The 22,392-nt window shown below is 47.4% G+C and overlaps 1 protein-coding gene across 1 annotated transcript in view; it reads right to left on the bottom strand.

Moving 5' to 3' along the window:
• The window catches only part of FARP1 (FERM, ARH/RhoGEF and pleckstrin domain protein 1), a 204,533-nt gene that overhangs the window by 17,431 nt on the left and 164,710 nt on the right, over nucleotides 1–22,392 (bottom strand). The window contains exons 16-20 of the mRNA XM_049778518.1: nucleotides 15,610–15,797; nucleotides 13,752–13,841; nucleotides 11,875–12,008; nucleotides 4,809–4,890; nucleotides 1,480–1,717 (exon numbers count right to left, since the gene is read on the bottom strand). Coding sequence (XP_049634475.1) covers nucleotides 1,480–1,717; nucleotides 4,809–4,890; nucleotides 11,875–12,008; nucleotides 13,752–13,841; nucleotides 15,610–15,797 — 732 coding nt within the window. The remainder of the gene's footprint in view (nucleotides 1–1,479; nucleotides 1,718–4,808; nucleotides 4,891–11,874; nucleotides 12,009–13,751; nucleotides 13,842–15,609; nucleotides 15,798–22,392) is intronic.

Raw genomic sequence — 22,392 nt, 5'->3', positions numbered from 1 at the left:
CAGCTCACCTCAGGAAGCTCACCACAAAGAGTGATGAGTTTAGTTTGAGAAATAACTACATTTTGAACTGTCCTAATATTGAGAATGTATGAGGGAAATGCAGAGCCTGTTTAGAGTACAGGCAGGGGTTGGGTGGGGAGGAGGGAGATTTGGGACATGGGTGATGGGAATGTTGCACTGGTGATGGGTGGTGTTCCTTTTATGACTGAAACCCAAACACAATCTTGTATGTAATCAAGGTGTTTAAATAAAAACAAACAAACAAAAAAAACAAACCCAAAAGCCTGAGTGGTCATGGGCCCCCCAGGATAAAAGCAAGGCAGTAAAAGTGTTTGTAGGCAAGAGATCATGGAATCCACAGCCTATTTAGTGTACAGATTGGAACTGTGAGTGTGGGGAGAGACAGAGACACAGGCTGGGGGCAGTTACAGACCAGGCCATGAGGCACAGACATAAAAAAGCCACATTCTAAAGGAGACAGACAGCTTAGTCCCAAAAGAGGCCAGTGGCAAAAGCCAGCTCTGATCCTTTATTAACTAAGTGACTCCTACAAGGATCTGACCCCTGTAAGCCTCAGGTTCTTATCTGCAAAATGGGACAACACTTATCTATGGGCAGAAATCAGTCAGGTCCCTAGCACAGTCTGTGGTCCAGGGCCTGAGCTTAGAGCAATGATGATAGGCGAAGAGAGGTAAGGGAAGAAGTTCTGGATTTAGGTTCAAGTCATTTGCTTTCCAGCTCTGTGGGGCTGGGCATGCTCCTTACCTGTCTCAGTAGCCCCTTTAATAAAGTACATCAACCCCCCCACCCTACCCTCCCAACCCCACCCTAGAGGCTTGTGGAGAAGGGTAAGAGCTAATACTGGCACAGGGCTTCTAAAAGGGAATAGCACAATACATATGCCCGACCACCATGAGCAGAAACAAGGTGACCGGCATTCCCAGGGGAGGATTTGATGAGTTTCTACCCTGTAGCTCTAGGGTGCTTCTGCAGCTCTAGGGTGCTTCAACAGCTGGTCTGTGGACCACAGCTGGTTGGCAGTTTTGAAAGAGCTGAAAACCATCATCTTTGTAGTGGTCAGAACTGGCCACCTGGTCTATAGACAGGGGCTTGTCTGCAGATGTAAGAGGCAGAAGAACAGGACTGCATCTAGAAGTGTTTCCAGTTTGGTCACTTTGCACCAAATGACACAGACTCAAAGAGAAATGCATACATAAAGGGAAAGAAAAAAGAGCAGCCTCATAGTTTATGATTTAGGGGCAATGCTGGAGTTCAGGGGCCTCCCGGTGACAAGTGCAAGTGCTCTCCAGCTGAGTGACATCCTTATCCTCAGGAATCAGTTTAGACAATCTTTATAGAAAGATCCAGATAAAGGGATCAAGAGAAGGGCAGCTGGAAGAACTTGGAGCTCATGTGACCCAAACTTGGAGTCCTGCACCCCCCGGCCCCACCCTGCCCCAAGTATTCACCCTTGCTCACCTCGGCAGTCCCTGAAGTCGGGGTGGCTGGGCGGGTGATGCTTGCAGAGCCGCTCCAGCACCTGCTTGTAGTGCATGAGGCGGTGCAGCGGGCGCAGCAGGAAGGTGTTGAGGGGCAGGTAGCAGACCTTCTGCAGCTCGAAGTCCCTGCAGAGGTTCTCCAGCCGCCGGGAGCTCCTGATGCTTGTCTCCAGCGCCTCCAGTGCCTCGCTGTGCTGCCAGAGGTGAGCTGCAAGTGGCTGGAGGGGTCAAAAGACAAGAGTGGGGGTGCTCAGTGGATCTCAGCCTGCATGCTTGAGGCACTGCACCCCGTTTCTTTCTTTCTCCCAAAGTTCGCAGGATGAAATCTCATGCTCGGAAGGCAACCAGCAGATTTCAAACCTAGAGCCCTGGTGAAAATATATTGGGGGGGGGGGGTCCGGCGAGTCTTCACTCCAAGTCATCCTTAGCTTGCTTCCTCTTAATGAAGTTATATTAATAAAATATATTATAAAAATTATATATAATACTAATGAAATTATATCATATATCACAATAAAATTAATATATTAATAAAATGAAATATAATATGGTTATATAATGTGAAATAAACAATATTACTATATAGTGTATTATTTTATTATATAATATACAATTATATATTATAATAAAATTAATATAGTCATAGAATGATGGGGATGATACATGACAGTGCCTCGCGTGTGCCACCAAAGCTGCGGCTTGAAAAATCTGGGTTTTGGGGCACAGCGAGTAGGGCGTTTGCCTTACTTGTGACTGACTCAGGTTCAGTCCCCGGCTTCCCATAGGTCCCCCAAGTCTGCCATGAACGATTTCTGAGTGCTGAGCCAGGAGTAACCAACCCTCTAACGAGTGCTAAGTGTGGCTCAAAAACCAAAAAAATAAAATAAAATTCTGGGTTTTGTTCCCTGAGCTGGTTGGTGCACCTCAGTCATAAAGCAGACATCAGGCAAGGACTGGGTGTGTGTAATATTAGGGGTGAAATGTTCTTTCAAAAATCAGACCTGACTCAAACGGAGGGGAACGAAGTGAACGAGGAAGAGCTCCCGCAGGTTCATCTAAATGTCACCAGCTGGCAAAGAGCAGAGCCTTTCGCTAAGGGTGGTCTGGATAAAAATAGCAGCTTCTGTGTAGTACCAAGTACCGAAGACAACAACGACCTGCCACAGCCGCCTACTCTGCCAGGCTCCCGATTAGGGAGAATTAGAGTTTTGACCCTCGGGCCACCAAATCTTTGCTGCAAGAACCTTTTATGCTAAGTAAGTCTTTGCATTTCTTTTTATTTTTTAATTTGGGGCACATCCAGTGGTGATCAGGATTTGCTCCTGGCTTTGGGTGTTTACTTCTGAAGGTGCTCTGGAGACTCTAAGTGAAATCAAACTGAGACTGGGTTCATTCACAGCAAAAGTCTGACCCAATGGACTTACTTGGGGGCTCCCTGTCCCCCAAGTCTGCACTTTTTGCTAGATCCATTTTTGGCAAGCACCTTCCTGAGTCTGTTTCACAGAGCCCTCTCTTTCCTTGCCTGCCTCTTTTTTATATAAAAAAAAAGTTTTTGGGTCATAAGCAGTGATGCTTAGGAGTTACACCTGGCTCTGTGCTCAGGAAGCACTCCTGGCAGTGTTCAGGGGATCATATGAGGCACCAGAGGTAGAACCCATGTTGCTCCCAGGTTGGTAGCATACAAAGCAAGGGTCCTACCTGCTGTGTTATTGCTCCTGCCCTTTTCCTCATCTCTGTAATAATCAGAGCTGCTCAAGTGATAACATGCATGTGAAGGGGTGAGATCCCTAACCCCAGCTCTGTCCCTGAGATTTCTTCCTAAGACACCCCAAACTAATTATCCTTCAGGTTTGCTCCAGGACCTTCCCTGATCACCTGGCTGCCATCCATCCTCAGGCCTGCCTGTTAATTCGGTTTAGCCATTAGTGGTGTCCCAGTAAGAGACTTTGGGGGGAAAAAAGGCAGATTCAGGGCCTAGGGATATTTGGGAGAGTACATTTTTGACTTTGTTATGGGCTGGGTTCGATCCCCAGCACTGAACAAAACAAAGTGGGTTTTATTGGTCATTGTTTTTATTTGTTTGTTTGTTTTGTTTGTTTGTTTAGGGACACTCAGTGTTGCTGAGAACTTATTCCTGCCTCTGTTCCCAGGGGACAATATTTGGTACTGGAGATGGAATTCAGGTGGGCTGCATGTAACCCTCCGCTTCTCTCCAGCCCTGACATCTACCTTTTTAAAGTGAACAAGGAGAAAGTGCCCCATCCTTATTTTGTACCTGAGATTGTTACTGCACTCTCTGGTTCATCTGAGTGGCCTCTCCTCTGGGAAAGTGGTTTAGTCTGTACAGCTTTCTTGGTGTACCTTCTTTCCTAACTGTGGACAGCACTGGACCAACCAGCTACATGTTTGCCTGGCCCACAGCCTTCACTGTCATAGATGTTGGATTCCCCATTGTCATGCTGTTTGGGAACCACCTGGCAGTAGGAACACCAGAGAGTCCCAACTGTTCTAGGGATTCTCGTTTTGAGGCAAAAGTTTTAGTGACACTGCTCCAGAGATGGAGGACAGAACAAAGAGGGGCACCATCCACCCCATCATCTGTGGCTCCTAATTAGGCTTGATCTGGGCCTCACAGAGGGCTGAAAGGAAATAACTTAAGGGAGATAATGGGTTATTTTATTGCTCAAGCTATTGCTCCCCAAACATTACTAAATCCCAGTGTTTATGCTTATCTTCTCCGTTGTACCACATTCATTTCTACTCCTGCTGGCTATACTTCTGCAATGTCCTGTCACCTTGCACAGATCCCAGTTTCTCTTGTCCTATATAAGTATTTTTGGAATGGAATAAAGAGTCTCTGGTCATGAGCCTGGGACCTATTCTTTCCCAGTCATCCACTGGGGGAATGTCTTCATCCTAGACACAACGGAAAGAGCGAAGTTGATCTTTGCCAGTTGACAAGGTCAGCACAATGGAATTGTTTGAGAATCCTACATAACTCCCAAGCTGGCATGTTCTCTGTGTTCCTGAGAAGCCAGAATAACTGACCAGTGGAGCAACATTCTGTCCACCTTGTCATGGTTCATCTGCATCATTGTTCCAACAGGCTTGGAAGGCTCCATTTGCAGCCAATTCCTGTTGGTGGTTTTTTTTTTGGTCGCAGCACAGTTTTATTTTTTCTCACGCTTCAAACTAAAAGCATCTTGAAAGGACAGAGGTGCGATCAGGCCCCAAGTTTGTGGCGAGGGAACCTCATCTCTGCCTGATGTCCCCATCCCTCATAGGATGCCTCAGTTCCGGGACACCTACCTTCATTCCCTGGATGTTCTTGAGCAGGACGTCGCCGATTCTTTGGTAATCGCCTCTGATGTGTGCATTGGAGCGGCCTTCCCTGGGGGTACAGAGGCAAAGGGAGGGAAAGCCAAGGTCAGCAGGGACAGTGACCATGATCCCAAACATAGCCCCCCCCCATTCAACAACCTTTAGTTTCTTCCCTCCTCCAGGGTTCATGGGAGGGTGATGACCCTGCACCTCTACTGGCTTGCAAGCCTTGTGCCAAGACAGAGACAGAGAGAGACACACACACAGAGACAGAGACACAGACAGAAGACTGAGCCCTGCCTGCCACATCTGAGTTTCCATTTCCTACCCCACAGGCTCTGAGAACAGGATGAAATGCACCTATGCCATCAGCAGCCCAGAATGTTGGCATAAATACTTGCAAACCAGCAAGACTCTGCCACAAAATTTCTGATCCCAAGATATAATGACCAGAAATGGAATCTCAGCTCTTGGGAAGAGGAAAAAAAGCATCTGAGAAATGAGAATGCTCCTGGCACAGAGGATGGGGATGGGAATGATGAAAGATGATGGGATGGGTGGTACCCAAGAACAGAGATGGGAGACAAGGGCTGGGAGCCTTTCATCAAAGAGACTGAAATGAGAGAGGCGGGTGCTTCCGGAGTATCTGCATATTCATGATTCTGTGAGCATCAGCTGACCCGGACATCATCCGGGGCTTCAACATCAAGGAAGGGAAGAATCATGGTGGCCTGAGTGGGGCCACAGGCTTTTCGTGCAGGAGACATGGGTTCCACCCCAGGTACTTTACTCCCAGGTGTGTGTCCCCGCAAAAAAATATTTTAGTGCTCATTTGTCCCTGGGGATACATCCAGGTTTAATGGGAGGTGGGTGATATGGGTGGTCACAATCCTAGAGATAGCTCTGTCCCCCTCTGTCCCCTCAGTGCTTGGTTTCAGAATGTGGCATTGGTCTTGGGGATGTGGACAAAACCCCCAACTCTCCCCCTGCCCTTCTCTTCCTTGGCTGGAAGTAAAGCAAGAGCAATACATTCCTGTACCTAAATCAACACTAAATCTCTTGGGCAAGGTGGTGGCAAAAAAGCATCAGATGACTGAGGGCAGAGAACAGAACGTCCTTTGAGATTGGAACCTTGCAAGAAAAGGCTCCTTGCACTCGTCACAATAGTCAGAAGCTGGAAACAACCCAAGAACGGGTGAGTAGATAAAGAAACTGGTACATCTGCACAATAGAACTCTACAAAGCTGTTAAGAAAAATGAAGTCATGAAATTTGCTGATACATGGATGGATATAGAGAGTATCATGTTGAGTAAAATGTCAGAGGAAGAAAGATAGACATAGAAAAAGAACACTCATTTGTGGGATACAAAAGAAAAGTAGTATGACAATTAGAGATGAGGGCCAGGAGGAGTGATCCATGGTAGGAAGCTTGTCACAAATAGCAGGGAATGCAGTGAGGGCAGAGAAGAGACCACTGTGACTACGAGAATTGGAAATGATCACTCTGGACAAGAACTGGGTGCCAAAAGGAGGCAAAGTCATATGCAGGATACCCCTTCAGAAACAATATCACAAACTACAATGTCTAAATAGAAAAAAGGAAGAGAAAGGGGGAGGGAATGCCTATCATAGTGGCAGTTGTGTGTGCATGTGTGGGGTGATGGGAAGGAAACTGGAGACATTATTGGTAGGAAATATGCACTGGAAAAGGGTGATGGACACTTGTTGATGTATGGTAGCTGGACTTGGACACACCACTTGGATAACCCCACTGAAATGACAGTTGAAGCTGGACATGCCCCCTGTCATGCCAGGAAAATCTTGAACAGTTGCAGTGGACCCCAGGATAGTGAACAGAGTAGAGCCTGCTGGTCCAAGGGGTGGTGGGTGGGGCGGACAGAGATAAAGCATCAACATGCTTCCTGCTTTGTAACTCTTTCTCTTTCTTCTTTGAACCCAGGCCTTCCCTGCCCATCTCTGGGGTGAATTTCCATCTATCTCTCCCTCTCAGAAACCCCTGAGAAGTAGCAGCAGGCCTCAGACTCCAGGAGGAATAAAATTGGTTTCTCTCTCTCTCTCTCTCTCTCCCTCTTTCCCTCTCTCCCTCTTTCCCTCTCCCTCTTTCCCTCTCTCTCTCTCTCTTTCTCTCTCTCTCTCTCTCTCTCTCTCTCTCTCTCTCTCTCTCTCCCTCTTTCCCTCTCTCCCTCTTTCCCTCCCTCTCTCTCTCTCTCTCTCTCTCTCTCTCTCTCTCTCTTTCTTTCCATCCACTACCAGGGAGCTGGTGGTTGCTACATGTTGGTGTCCCTGGGTGGGCACCAGGCAACAGGGCCCCATGGGCACCTGTGAGCCTTGCAGCACCAGACCCTGGCAGCCTTGGGCCTTTGCAGCCTTGCAGCAGCTAAATTTGCAGCCTACTGCAGTAACTGTTGGGTAACGGTGAATTTCTTCCCAGAGAATAGCTTTGTAACTTTGGACTTCACAATGAATCAATAAAAATTTTATTAATTTAAAAAAATGAAAGAAAATATAAAAAAATAAGAAAAAAAAAACAACAAAGTAAAGGGTCTTTGTCTGGAAGGTGGTTCCCAGACTGTGAGGCCCCAGTAGAGAAAATGCTGCTGCTGATTTTCGCTGGAAGAAACCTGGGTCACTCATCTAAGTCCCTCAGTGCTGATTTTGGATCTGGGCAACACGGTGCCTGTGTGTCTATAAGCACTGCACATGTAAACTTCACAAAGGGCTAAACATGCATAGGCATACATGCACACACATTGCCTGATCATGTGTGAATATGTCACCCACCGTCACAAGAGCTCCCTGGGGCATGCAGGAGAAAGTTTGGGACCAAAGAGCCAGTTCCTGGGGGTGGGAGGGAGTGGAAGGGTGAGGCTCAAGGAGACTAGAACCTGGGGTGTGGACACTGCTGGGTACAGCAGGACCAAGGGGACAGTCACCCTCTGTACTCCCCCACACCCCCAAATTCCTGGGGTCAGAATGAGCCAGACAAGATCTTTTTTTTTGGGGGGGGGGTCACATCCAGCAGCGCTTAGGGGTTACTCCTGACTCTACGCTCAAAAATAGTTCCTGGCAGGCTCAGAGCACCATATGGAATGCCAGGATTCAAACCACTGTCCTTCTGCATGCAAAGCAAACACTCTACCTCCATGCTATCTCTCCCACCTCAGACAGGATCTTATAAGAGCTGCTGACCATCTGCCATGGCCTTGCTAGAGACAATGATTGCACAGGTAGGCTGTGCTCAGGATCCTCGAAAGTGTTCTCTTAGAAAGTTCTCTCGTCTTCCCAGAGAGCACTGGATGGCTCTTCTGATCTCTGGGCTCAGCAGACCAAGGATCAACTGAACCCTCACAAGAGGAGGAAGCAGGACACTAGAGGGCGCAGTGGGCCTCCTGGCTCTGCATCTGCACTCAGACTTGGGGAGTCACTTTAGCGGAGTGAAGCCCCCCAAGCTTCCGGGCCTGTGTGGGTTACCCTAGAGCAGCTCTGCAGAGGGAGGCTGGAGGAGACCCTGTAGCTCAGTTTCCAACACTTAGACTCAAACACAGCCAAGGGGATTGTATGGGACTTGCAGAGAAAGAATGGCCCTGCTTCTGTCTCTCTCTAGGCTGGTCTTTCATTCACACTCTATCCTTTGGGGCCCATTACTGGGCCAGGCCAAGCTCATGAGGATGTGACAGATGAGCTGGACCTCAGACTGGACACAGATTCCTGAGCAGTGGGGCCAACTGGCATCATGACCAGGCTCGAAAGTGCCCCCAGCTGAGTTTCTGGTGTCTTGGTAAAAAACAGGGCTCGAGGACCATAAAGGGTGCTGAGAATTTGTGATTAGCTTGTGTGCAAAGCTACAGCCTTAACTCTCTCTCTCTCTCTCTCTCTCTCTCTCTCTCTCTCTCTCTCTCTCTCTCTCTTTCTCTCTCTCTCTCTCTCTGGCTCATCCATTCTTAAGGGTTTGAGTCTTCCTTTGCAGATAGGAACAAGATACTTAATATCCTTGGACATAGGTCCCTGGGGTGGACCCCAGACCTGCATGGTTTCCCGAGCAATGCCAGGGTAACACCCAAACAAAATATAAACAACCCAAGAGGCAATGAGAGACTACTGGGTGGCCACAGATCAATGCACTGACAGGCATTTACCCCCAGAAAGAAATGTCTCAGGGGTTCCCCCAAAGGGTTCTCTGATGGCTAAGGCCTCTGTGCTGGGCATCCAAGGGTGGTCACTGATGATCTCATCCAGAGAAGGGGGGGACAGGGCTCTCTACCCAATGCCATGGGAAATGCAATCACCATGGAGATACCAGTTCCACAAATGCCTGTTGGTAGATCTGCCTAAAACCATGGCAAACACACACTTCACTGGCAGGAGAATAAACTTTCCTTGGGCTTCTCCAGTGCTAAAGTTCACCCCTCCTGCACAATAGCTACCACCATGCAGCTCAGAAAGAAGGCTCACTGGCAGGTTAACCAAAGGCTTCCAGCAAGAGGGGAAAGTGAGAGATCACCAATTGCAAACTGCTTTTGTGGGGGCCAGAGTGATAATACAGTGGGTAGGGCCTTTGATTTGCACCTGACTTCAATTCCCAGCATTCCATCTTGTACCCTGAGCCCAGCCAGGAAAGTAAGATCTGAACACTGCCATGTGCCCCACCCAAATAAAAAAATTTTGGCGGGGGGGGGGGGGGTTTGTTGTAAGGTGCTTGCCTTGCATGCAGACAACCTGGGTTCAATGCACAGCATTCCATATGGTTCCTTGAGCCTTCTAGGAGTGATACCTGAGTACAGAGCCAGGAATAACCCTGAGCACCAAAAAAGATAAATGTCTCTAAAAGCTCTATCAGAATGTTTTGTAGAAGGTTTAATTTGGGGTAAGGGTACATGAGATTTTGCATTCAGTGTGTTAAGTTTGTTCCTGATTTTCTTTATGCTTTGTCCCAGATAAAAGTCTCATGTTTATTTAATGGGCATATTTCCCATTATTCCCACCACTGCACATAGGCCAATTCTAATTTTAAAACTCTGCCATGGATTATAATAGGCTCATCAGGTCAATTCCTGGAATTAGAATTCAGGTCAAAGATGATGTGCATGATCCAGAAGGCTTTGTGTTTTCCAGAGCTGCGTTAAATCACTGGACTCTAGCACAGAAAGATGCAGAAGGTGTGACATGGGATACAGTTCAAAGGGCAGGCAGGAGAGCAAATTCTGTAAACTAAGGGAACCCTGAGTCTGAGACCTGTTGCCTACCTTTGAGCCAGGCTGACCTATAGGAGATAAATACTTTTCACCCTAACTGGCAACAGGCACCAGAGAAATCTTACCATCACCACCCCCACAAGTTCCCTCAACTGCCTCTACTTTTGTCAACCTATTTGGTACTTCCTGTAGGTACAGCTCTTTATTATTGTTTTGTCTTGTTTTGGGGTCATGCCTGAAAGTGCTCAGAGCTTTGTATTCAGGAATCACCCCATGGTACTAAGGGGACCCGATGGGATACTGAGAATATGGGGTCAGCTGTGTGCCAAGTAAGTGCCTAGACTCCTATATTATCTCTTCAGCCCTTTATTTGGAGAGAGTTATATGGTCCCATAAGAAGACACATATCTAGCTGGAGGGTAGTGGATGATGTAGCTATAAATGATTTATTTGGTAGTTTTTTTTTTAAGAGTAATGAAGAGTAGGGATTGCTGCAAAGTTTGAGGGCCGAATGGAATTATAAAGTTCATTTGTTAAAAAAAAAAAGCCAGATATAGGTCCTGGCGATAGCAAATTGCCTGGCATACTGTCAAGCCCAGTTCAAAAACTGGCACTACATATGATCCCTCTGCTTCACCTTCTACTCAGACCCCAGCTCCTCCCCAATACCAATAAAAGCCTGAGAAAATCCCACTGAAGTTCATAAAAAAGAAAACATCTCTTCTGTGCTCTCTCTCCACTTGTCATATTGCTTTTATAATAATACCTAATAGCATTAGGTATTATATAGTATAATAGTATTGTAGTATACCGTATTTTCTGGCGTATAAGACGACTTTTGAAACGAAAAAAAAAATCAACTGAAAATCGGGGAGCGTCTTATGCCAAGTATATCCCGGAAAAACGTTTCGATATGTCGCTAAGTGAAAATCGTCTGAATATTGCCACGAAACACATTTTCCAATTCGATCCTGCACCAATCACTGTAAGGCTGCTTGGCCCGCCTCTCTGACTCAGCCAATCCGAGCAGGCTTAAAAAGCATAAAATGCATGCAAATTAGACCATGTTCTGGACCCGAATCTACACTGTCAAAAGCCTGCTCAGATCGGACAGAGTCAGAGAGGAAGTCTAAAATTAGGGGGTCGTCTTATACACCCGGTCATCTTAGATGCCGGAAAATACGGTATATATTATCTATAATATATAGTTTGCAATGCAATTTTAATTTTTTGTTTCTTTCTTTTTGGTTTTTGGGCCACACTCCTGGTGTTCTCAGAGGAATATATGGGATGCCAGGGATAGAACACTGATTAGATGCATGCAAGGCAAATGTCTTACTCGCTGTGCTATCTCTCCAGTCCCCTCTAATGTAATTTTAAATCAAGGTAAAAAACAGCTAGGTATTAAAGAAAGAAAAAAAGCACTCTGGTTTGGGGAGATGTCCCAGAGGCTGGAACACATGTTTTGCATGAGAGAGACCAGGGTTTGATCCACAATACTGCATGATTCTCTGATCACTGCTTTGGAATTCTCCCCTAAGCAATGTTGCGTGTGGCCCCCTAAAAGGACACAAGTTGAAAACTATGAAGAAAGGGCGACAGGGGGCAGCTGGAGAAGAGCTATGAGTTCACATAGAATATACTCCAGTATTTACTGGTCTTTACCCAATACTCCACTTTATTTCTTCTTTGCACCAATGACCAGGAAAAACATTCAAACATTCAAACTAACAATCAAACAAACAAAAAGACACTCCAAAAAGAGTGAGGAAGGATGAGAGGAGGGAGGTACAGGGGAAACTGGAAATCTCTCCTTGGCAAAGGGGAGCATTGGACTCACCACAAGGCTAGTCGTTGCTCAATTTCCTTGAGGAAGTTGGTGTGGAATTTATGCAAAGGTTCAAAGTTGGGGAAGATGAGAGATTTCAGCGTCTCGGGCACTGAATCCTCTTTGGCCACTGTGCTCTGGAACCACTGTGAAGGGAAAGTCCCATGCTGAATCATCATAGACACTGAGGTGGGGGGCATGTGTGGCTTTCTGATCATGATTCCTTGACTATGGCTTCCTGTGACTTCCTGTCTGTGACTTCCTCTCTGTGGCTATGTCTTTGACTTTCTGTCCATGGCTTCCTGTCTGTGACCTCTGTCTAGACTTCCTGTCCATGGCTCCCTGTCTGTGGCTTCCTATCTGTGACTTTCTGTCTGTGGCTATATCTGTGGCTTCCTGTTTATGACTTCTTGTTCATGGTTTTCTGTCTGTAGCTTCCTGTCTGTGACTTTCTGTCTGTGGCTTCCTGTCTTCCTCCCTGCCCTGCTTTCACTTCCTAGGTTGAGACGTGCATTGCTCTCTGGTTGCTGCAAATCAACTGTTTAACTGATGGCTTACACTTGATTTGTGGTTTTAGGAAGAGAAATTGCAGCACTGGCCTGCTAAGCCATGGGGTCATTACTCAAACCAACGCTCCCATTCTGGATAATACTGCATACCCAATGTTTGTGTCAATCAAGCTCTCCAACTGTGACCCCTTACACCTTTGTTCTCTTCCTATTGACCCCATCTTCTGTTGTGTGCACCCTTATTCTGACCACTTTTATCCGTGGCTTCCTGGGGGGGTAATATAGCTGAGAAATGATACTCTGGGTTTTATTCTGGAAACTCCAGGCTCTCTGCTTTGGAGAAAATGCCAAGACCAAGAACTGGGGAGATGAACCAATGGCAAGTCACATGGCCTGGCATATAGAAGCCCTGAACTCTGTCCCAAAGAACATCACCATGTTTAGTTCAAAGATGGTTAAAGGGGGAGAGAAACCCTCTGCCTACAGCCTCTCCTTGTCCCAAGATGGGGTGGGATAGGTCTCCTTAATGCTGTCTGACTATCTGGCCAGGACAGGCACTCCTGCTTTTGCTCCTTAAGAAAGAAGAGTAAGAAAGAGTAATGAGTAATGCCAGTCTTTGCAGAATACAGACCCTGGATAGACAGCTGACACTCTACCAATGGATCAAAGGCATGAAAAGCACTTTTCAGGCAGACATGGCTGGCCAAGCTCAATGTCTCATCACAGAGAAAACGAGGACTCATTTATCTCCGAAATCTTCTTTTGGCAAAATGTTCTACTGAGGTGCGTGCAGAGAGTGACACTGAACTGCATTTCTTCCACTTTAGTGCTCTCCTCTATAGCACTTCAAAACAAAGTGGGCCATTTTGTACCCATGCATGAGTACAAATGATTCTATGCATGGGGCCAAGAGCAGTCTGTGAGCACCACTAGATGTGAGCCCAAAAGAAAACAAAAACAAAACAACTCCCAGGTCTAGAAAAATAATTGTGTGTGTGTGTGGAGGGCCACACAACGTGATGCTTGGCGAACTGTGTAATGACTAAACTTGGGACCTATTAGCTCTAGTTCGCCTTTCAGGCCATCTCCCAGGTCCAACAATTGTAATTTTTCCCTTTTTTTGTGGTGGCTTTGGGCTCTACCCAACAGTGTCCAGGAGAACATAAATAGCATTGGATGTTGGCTGAATATAATGCTCAAGGTCTTTATCTCTGGAGGCCCAACAATGATAAACATTTATAAAGTAGAATCTAAATTCCACACATAAAACCCATCATATTTCTTGACTCTAGGTCCCAATTGCTATTTCACAGGCCTCTGAGCAGGCCGACTTTGTGCCTCTACAGACCCTCTCCTGCTCAGACGAGAAGTCCCACATACCGATGTAATGACTTCGAGATCCTTCAGGTATGTTCTCTCGGTAGTGGACACCTCCTTTGCCATGAAGTACGCCTTGTCAGTGGGGAATCTCTACAAAATCCAGAAACACAAGTCGTTGTGAGTGAGAGAAATCCCTGTCGAAAGGGTCTTTCGCAAATGCACAGTTTTGAAACATTCTAATTTGAGCTGGAAAGAATTACTGGGGTTAATGAAGGCACTTGCCTTGTACTCACCTATTTGTGGCTCCCATATAGTTCCCCCCTGAGCTCTACTAGGAGTGTGACCCCTGAGCATAGAGCCAGAATTAAGCCTGATCATTGACTGAGTAGCCCCCCAAACAAAACCCCCAAAGTTCTAATCCTTATCATGCGAGGGACCTACTTCACCCCCATGTTATAGCCTGAAAATAGGATTAGGACACCTGGGCAATGGCACTCACTTCCTGTCTTTAGAAGGCTGCCACTGGGCTCATGCTCTTTCCACTCCCTACCTCCTTCCCTCTGGCCAGAAGTGCTCAGGGCTTACTCTGACAGGCCTGGGGAAACATGGGATGCTGGGGATCAAGCCCAGGGAGGCCACATGCAAGGCAAGCACCCTCTTTACTCTTCCATCTTTGTGGCCCCCATGGTGCCCATTTTCTTACTTTCCTCACAGACAGCAACCCCATGGCCTCATCTCACACCTCACGCTGCTCCTTACTCACTCAGCATAAAAGCAGTCATGGCAAATTGAAAACTATTCATTATTTATTTGTTTTGGGGGGGCCCCTCTAGCCATGTTTCTGAGCTATTCCTGACTGATGCTTTAGGGACCAGGCAGTGCCAGGAAAGAAACTCAGGAGCTCACCCATATAAGGCATATAAGTGCTCTACCACTAAGCCACTTTGTGGCCCTCATTTTTCTTTTTTAATTTAAAGTTACTAGGCCTTTTTCGGATTGTTTTTCCAGATTATTTGATCTAACCACCAAGGATTTTATTTTCTGGTACCAAGTCTGAACAAACTTTTTTTCTCTTTTTTTGGTGCTTTGACTACAGTGGGTGGTGCCCAGGGGGCTGTTTCTGGCTGTGCCCAGGGCATCACATGGTACCAGGGATCCAACCTGGCCACTCACATGCAAAGCATGAGCTCCAATCACTGACCTAGCTCTTGGGCCCTGCATACACTTGTACTCCTCTGTGTGTGAAGAGATAATGGAGTTTTCATGACCAAGGAGTCGTTTGCCTTCTGTGCAAGGATGACCTCGAAGTACAACCTCATGAGCCTTCTCTGGGACTCTGCCTTCCCAGTGGGCATCATCTAAGTGAGTCTGAGCAACAACAGCTCAATGGGCTGGAGCCCCAATGCCCCATATAGAAAGCCCAGGTTCCACCCCCAACACCACAAGCTTCCCCAAGCAAGCAAGCAAAAGCCCTGAGCACTGGCGCCGAAGTAGTCCTGAGCACTGGACCAAGAGCAGTCTTGAGCACTGCAGGGTGTGCCCTAAATAAAAATGAACAAAATGGGGACTAATGTGATAGCACAGCAGTAGGGCATTTGCCTTGCACACGACCAACCCAGATGGACTCCGGTTTGATTTCTGATATCCCATATGGTTCCCCAAGCCTGCCAGGAGTGATTTCTGAGCCCAGAGCCAGGAGTAACTCCTGAGCGCCGCTGGGAATGACCCAACCTCCCCTCCCCAATTAACAAAATGGTCATCTGCAGGCTGAATCAGAGACTCATCAGAGTGTTGGCCGTCTCCTGGGAAGGAGATGCAAGAATATTGGTTCCAGGGGACAGGAAAGCAGGAGGGGGTTGTCTTAGCTTTTGGGGAGTGGTGTGGTATGGTCAGGGGAAAGAGGGCAGGGTGGCCCCACCTTCCTGCGGCCATCCTCCTCATCGTCCGTCCGAGGGCACGCTTGGTCGTTGGGCAGCGGGCTGACCAAGGGGGAGGCCTGCTTGGCGTCGGGGCTCAGGTTCGGGGACAGGATGGCGTTGGCGGGCGCGGCTCCCCCCTGCGAGTTGATGGAGAGCTCTGAAAGGTGAGGGCTACCGGTCAGGGGGCCTGTTTGGGGACAAGACGTATTAAAGACCACTGAGCGAGAGAAGGTTCCTTATGCCGACGGCCGTGCTCACCTGTCCGCTCAGTCATACGAACCTCCATGAGCACTGGGCCCTCAGACGGTGCCATGTCAGCTTTACTTTCTTTCTTTCTTTCTGTCCTAATGTGCCTGACTACAAAAGAGACCCAGGACTCACGGGACCTCAGTGACACTAGGCAGCAAGAAGGCAGAGACACTGAGGCCCTGAGCTGAGAAGCAGCGAACGCCCAGTCCTACTAGAAGCTTCCATCTCTGAGCTACTGCTTGGGCTTCTAGACACGACTGGGACCAGTCACCAGGACAGCTATCACCTGAGACAGGGAACCACTACCAGCCGGGAGTACTAGGCTACGAGAAAGACACACACGGGAACCCCCCAGGATAATCTAGGACTGGAACCACCACGGCCCACAACTACAGGACAGGCAAAGCAGCAAGATCTTCCCCTTCTACAGAGAACACAAGCGGACATTAATACCTGGTGGCGCCTCCGTGTGTGACCAACATTAGTGTCCCTCCAATGGGCCCTGGTCAGCGAGGACACAGGCCCCAAGTCCCGCAGGGCAGGGCAGGGTAGGTACCGGGTTGCGAGTCGCGTGGCCAAGTCAGAGAGCGAAAAGGCGAGGCAGGATGATTTGTCCACGAGTAGAAAGGAGATGGGCCACGGGAGGGAGATGGACAGTTACCAGATGCCGCCCATGGGACTTTGGCATCTGGACAGTGACGCCCACGGATGCAAGGCTAGAGGCTTCGGAACGGGCATCGCATGGCGGTGATCAGTTAGAACGCGAGAGCAATTGGCCAAAATTCACAACCAGGTTGGCCCCTCACCCCCTCACCTTTCTCCGGCCCCAACTGCAGGCGGCAGCCCCTTAGCACTAGAGCTGAGTGTGAGTGAGCGAGAGAGACGAGGGAGTGATTCTGTGTGTGTGTGTGTGTGTGTGTGTGTGTGTGTGTGTGTGTGTGTGTGTTACCTAGTGCAGCCAAGTTTTCTAGACCGTCTTCTGTCTCCCTTGGAATTCACCTAATCCTATTTAAAATTTTGAGTGAGAGAGAGAGACAGAGAGAAGGAGAGAGAGAAGAGAGAGACAGAGAGAAGGAGAGCGAGAGCATGGAGTTGGCAGGGCAGGGTGGAAAATTTCAGCCTGGTGCCAAGGATCCAATGAGAGATCACCTGGACCCAGGCTGGGGGTGAAAAGTGCCACACCCCAAAACTCAACCAAAAAAAAAAAAAAGAGCCAACATTCAGCCTTCCACCTATATAGGTCAATATAAGGATCTTTGAAGAACAAGACAAGGAAATGTCAGATTCCAGAAGGTCTTAGTAGCATTCCAAACACACCCTCCTCCACCTGGAAAGACTGGAGTTCTTGGGGGTGCTTCATCCAGATGAAGATCTGGGGTTCCAGAGACCCAATCACCCCCACACACCACCAGACCCAGCCAGACCCAGAGAAAAAGGCCAGAAATCACTTCACGCATGTCAATTTTATTGACACTAGAGCACAACCGAGTACAATGATTCCAGGAGAATCAGAAATTGTTCAGTAGAAATAGTTGACAACAGTTAGAACCAGAGTCATTTCCAAGGGCTGTGCTAGTCTTTCTTGAAAGGAGAGGAAGAAAAGAAATCACACGCACGCACACACGCGCACACACACACACACACACACACACACAGAAAGTTAAAGAAAAACAGTGTGGTTACACATAGGAACTAGAGGAGAGAAATCCTGGTGGTCTCCCGAGGCAGCCAGTCCGAGCACTTGTGAGCGGTGGGTGGGTGAGTCCCTCAGGCTGTGTCCCCCGAAATCTGGCAGAAGCAAAGGGCTTACCTTCTGGGCACTCCCCGGCAGAGGTGGAAGGAGTTGCCCGTGAGAACGTGCTGGGCCGGGGACTTGCAGCGAGGGGCCGCAATGTCTCTCCTCGTCATTCAAAGAGTCGGAGCCAGGAATAAAAAGTAGTTAGAGGGATGGCCGGGGCCAGCACCCAGCTATAGAGTCCCTCTCTCAGAGCCAGGGGGCAGAGGGGCCCCAGCGAATGCTGTGTGGTCTTGGGAGTTCACCCCACTTTCCCAGGAATAGTGAGGGCATTTCCACTAAACAGACCACATGGATATCAACACCCTGGAAAATCAGCAGAGATCACTTGGAGCAGGCTGGAGCGATAGTACTTTGGGGAGGGCATTTGCCTTGCACACGGCCGACCTGGGTTTGATCTCTGGCATCCCATATGTTTTCTGAGCACCGCCAGGCGTGATCCCTGAGTGCAGAGCCAAGAGTAAGTCCTGAGCATCTGCTTGGTATAATCCCTGAGTGTAGAGGCAGGCGTAAGCCCTGAGCACTGGCAGGCATGATCCCTGAGAGCAGAGCCAGGAGTAAGCCCTGAGCATTGCTTGGTGTAATCCCGCAGTGTAGAGTCAGGAGTAAGCCCTGAGCATTGGCAGGCATGATCCCTGAGTGCAAAGTCAGGAGTTAGCCCTTGAGCATTGCTGGTTGTTATTTCCAAGTGCAGATGCCCAGCCCTGAGCATCGCTGAGTATGGCCCCCAAAGCAAAAACAACAAACAAAACAGAGAAACAACAGAAACAACCACAACAAAAATACCCAGGAGAACACTTGGAGACATAACCCAGAAAATGCGTCCCTGATAGCTAATCTCGGGACCCCTGTGCTCCACGCTTGGGGTGGGGATGGTTCCTGGAAAGCCAGAGCCAGGCACCCTCTTCACATGCACGTGCCCATCTTCAGAGCTATGCTGGAGCTGCCTTTCTCTCCCCTGCAGAGTTGGGCTCAGAAGAGGCGTTTCTACTGAGAAATTGAGAACTCAAGGGGGCACAGAACAGCCTGGGCCAGAGCTCTGTAATGCTCCCTGGAGCACCGCCCATGGAAAGTTGCATCTGCCACCAAATATGCTGCCCAGGGCCTCAGAGAGATTTTGGCAGTTGGACCAGAAAGCCAACTCTAAAGTCTGACTCTAAGCCTTTGACTCTTAATCAAGGTGGGCGGCAGGAGTCTGTCCCATGAGGGGATCGCAATAGGGACCCCCTGGCAGGTGTAATGAGCTGGGTATCAGGAAACAGCCATACTCTGAAGGTTACAGTCCTTAGACTTGCATGGAAGTGGGTTCCACTGGAATAGCCCATTTCCACCCAAAATGCAGATGATGCTGCAGATTACATGCCCTGAAGATGCAGCCTGGGTGACAGAAGACAAAGTGGCTGACAATTCCAAGGCCCAGGCACTCATTAATGCCTGTAAGTATATATGCACCCACCCCATTGGTGTGACTCATGTTTGGGACTTAGATCTCCTGATGGTGCTCAGGGGAGCACGCAATATTGGGGATCAAATCCAGCATACAAAGCCTGTGCTTCATTTAGCCCAAAAGTTATTTCTCCGGCCTTAGAGATGTTTATGTCATTTAAAAACATTTTTTAAGACAAACAGACATTTTCTTTATCAAACAAAGGGCTTTAAAATGTTTGGGGTCAGAGTGATACTACAGAGAGGAGGATTTGAACCTCGGCATCCCATATGGTTCCCCAGAGGCCTGCCAGGAGTAATTTCTGAGTGCAGAGCCAGGAGTAACCCCACAGCACTACTGGGTGTGCCCCCCCAAACAGCAAATAATAAAAAGGTAAAAAATTTAGGGAAAGATCTTTTGAAAAGAAAAAAACCTGGATATTGGGCCAGAGAGATAGTACAGTCAAGTAGAGCACTTGCCTACTGAAGTAGCTGACCCACATTCTATCCCTGACACCCTACATGATCCCCGGAGCACTGCCAGAAGTGAACCCTAAGCACAGAGCTTGGAGGTAAGCTCTGAACACTGCTAAGTGTGTCTCCAGAAACCAGAAAAGAAAACAAACAGAAAAAAACACCTGGCTATTAAAACAATAAATAGAAATCAGTTTAAAGAGATTACAAAAAGATTAGTTCTACGCTGAAAGTTTGGAAGCTCCTGACTTTTAAAAGATAATTTTTTGTTTTGTTTTGTTTTGTTTTGGGCCACACCCAGTGACGCTCAGGGGTTACTCATGGCTGTGCACTCAGAAATCGCTCCTGACTTGGGGGACCACATGGGACTCCAGGGGATCGAACCACAGTCTGTCCTAGGCTAGCGTGCACAAGGCAGATGCCTTAATGTTTGTGCCACCACTCCAGTCCCTAAAAGATAATTTCTTAAAAAAATAAAATAAAAAGATGATTTCTTGTTTCTAGATATAACCCCACATTAATTTTATTATTTTTATGTATTCCATCATATGGTTAATAATTCATAAACTCCTCCGGGTTATTTCGTGATATCCTTTCCTGCTTCATTCAAACCCATCTTAGCCTTTAGACCCCACCCAAAAGGCTGAATTTAATTCACTCTCCTGGCCTGGAAATGCCTTCAACTAATATTGCTCTCACGGGAGGCATTTTTGGTAATTGCCATTTAAAATGCTTTTCAATGACAGCACTATCATGGCACAAACAATTATGGAAGTTCAAATGAGAGCGGCCCTATTTATGGATCTCAATTCATCATCCAGCCCAGAAGCCAGCGGGGCTGCTCTATCTTTGAAAATGCAGGGACAGTCATCATTCTTCCCCGCTGGCTGCTCTGGACCATATCCCTGTCAGAGGGACTCAAATCATTTATGATCAGGGGCCTGAGTAACAGCACAGCAGGGAGGGCGCTTGCCTTGCACGCAGGCAACTTAGGTTCAGTCCTCAGCATCCCATGTGATGCTTGGAGCCTGACAGAAGTGATCCCTCAGTAAGTTCTGATGTTGCAAAATAATATCATATTATAATAATGATATTACATAGCAAATTCAAGCCCCTCCTACCCCATGGGATTTGGGAATAAGCTCTGATTAAGACAGAAGTTTTTTTATTTTTTTCCCACAACTGGCAGTGCTCAGGTCTTACTTCTGACTATGTATTTAGGAATCACTCCTGGGCTTTGGGGACCATATGTCATGTCAGGATTAAACTTGGGTTGGCTGCTGCAAGGGGAACATTCTAGAGTTGTACTATTGCTCTGGCCCAAGATAAAAATCTTAAGAACGAACTCACAAAGGATCAGAAAAAGAGGATTTCCTAACTAAATTTAATTTTTCAAGTAATTAAAAAAAAAGATATTTCAGGGGCCGGAGTGGTAGTACAATGGTAGGGCATTTGCCTTGCATGTGACAGAGCTGGATTCAATCCCTGGCATTCCATATGGTCCCCTGAGCCAGGAACAATTTCAGAGCGCATAGCCAGGAGTAACCCCTAAGCGTCACTGTGTGTGGCCCAAACAAACAAACAAACAAAAACAAATAAAAAATGATATTTTGAACACTTACTTGTATTTTATACTGGCCAGTAGATAGGTCATCTTTATTTGGGAAGGGCACACCCAGTGGTGCTCAGGGCATACTCCTGGCTCTGTGCTCAGGGATCCCTTTTGGTGGACTTGAAGGACCATAGGGGATGCTGAGAATCAAACTTGCGTAAGGCGAGTGCCCTCCATGCAGTATTATGGCTCTGGCCACTCCCATCTCAGTATTAATGAGGTATCATGTTTTCTGGTAAGGGTACAACTAAGCTTACCATTTAAAGTATAGCCATCCCCAGTAGGCTTGAGAATATCTGTGCATGAGAAAGTGAATGCATCACATCCGCAAGCCTTTAATGTGCAATTATTCGAGAAGTATATCTATTGATTTGTCACGATCCCCCCACCCTTCTTTCAAAACAAGTCCTTTGGCAAATGTTTAGATGCCACTCAGGGTCATGACTGGTTTCCTGTCGTTTGGTTCTAAAATAGAAGAGTTTTTCTCTCTTGTGCACCCAGAATCCACTCCAAAGCCACACACAGGAAATATATTACAGAGGGAGGGTTTCATATATCTTCAAAACAAAAGCCCCTTTGGCTGACCTTGGCTTGATCCTCGGCATCCCACATGGTCCTCCGTGCTCCACCAGGAATAATTCCTGAGCACTGCTGGGTGTGGCCCAAAAAAGCAAAAATAAATAAAAATGAAAATCAAAAAAAAGGCTCTTTATATATTCATCATCTCCCTGGAAAAGAGAATTCAATGAACTTTCTCCGGAGATTGCTCTGAAAGCCATTATTGAGATAGTACAGTAAGTACTGAATAAAGAATTGGTAGAGTAGTCAGAATTCACCCTATTGGATAACTGAGCTGGATCCTGCCCCCATGGAATATGTAAAGGAAAAAGAGAAAAAAAAATTGACCATGTGTGATTAAAAAAGACAAGTTTCCACGAACCCCCCAAACAGGTAATGGAGTTACCAAGAGTCGGAGTGTTGTCCTCTTCTTGATAATGTGGGTGGCTGAGAGAGGAGCAGAGAAGCTTCTGAGACCGAGTTCCTTTAAGAAAAGTGTTAAAGCCATGGAACATCCACATTGCCACTCGTCATGGAGCCACTCAGAAATTCCACAGCGATGCAACTTGCAGAGAAATGGAAGGAGAAAGACTACCGATGGGCGGATGGTGGCCAAGAATGCTCGATCCCTCTTACTTATGCAAAAAGCTGAAGGAGAAAGTTGCCTTT

The sequence above is a fragment of the Suncus etruscus genome, chromosome 8 (genome assembly GCF_024139225.1).
Source record: "Suncus etruscus isolate mSunEtr1 chromosome 8, mSunEtr1.pri.cur, whole genome shotgun sequence".
NCBI lineage: Eukaryota > Metazoa > Chordata > Mammalia > Eulipotyphla > Soricidae > Suncus > Suncus etruscus.
This window is presented reverse-complemented; position numbering and strand designations above follow the sequence as displayed.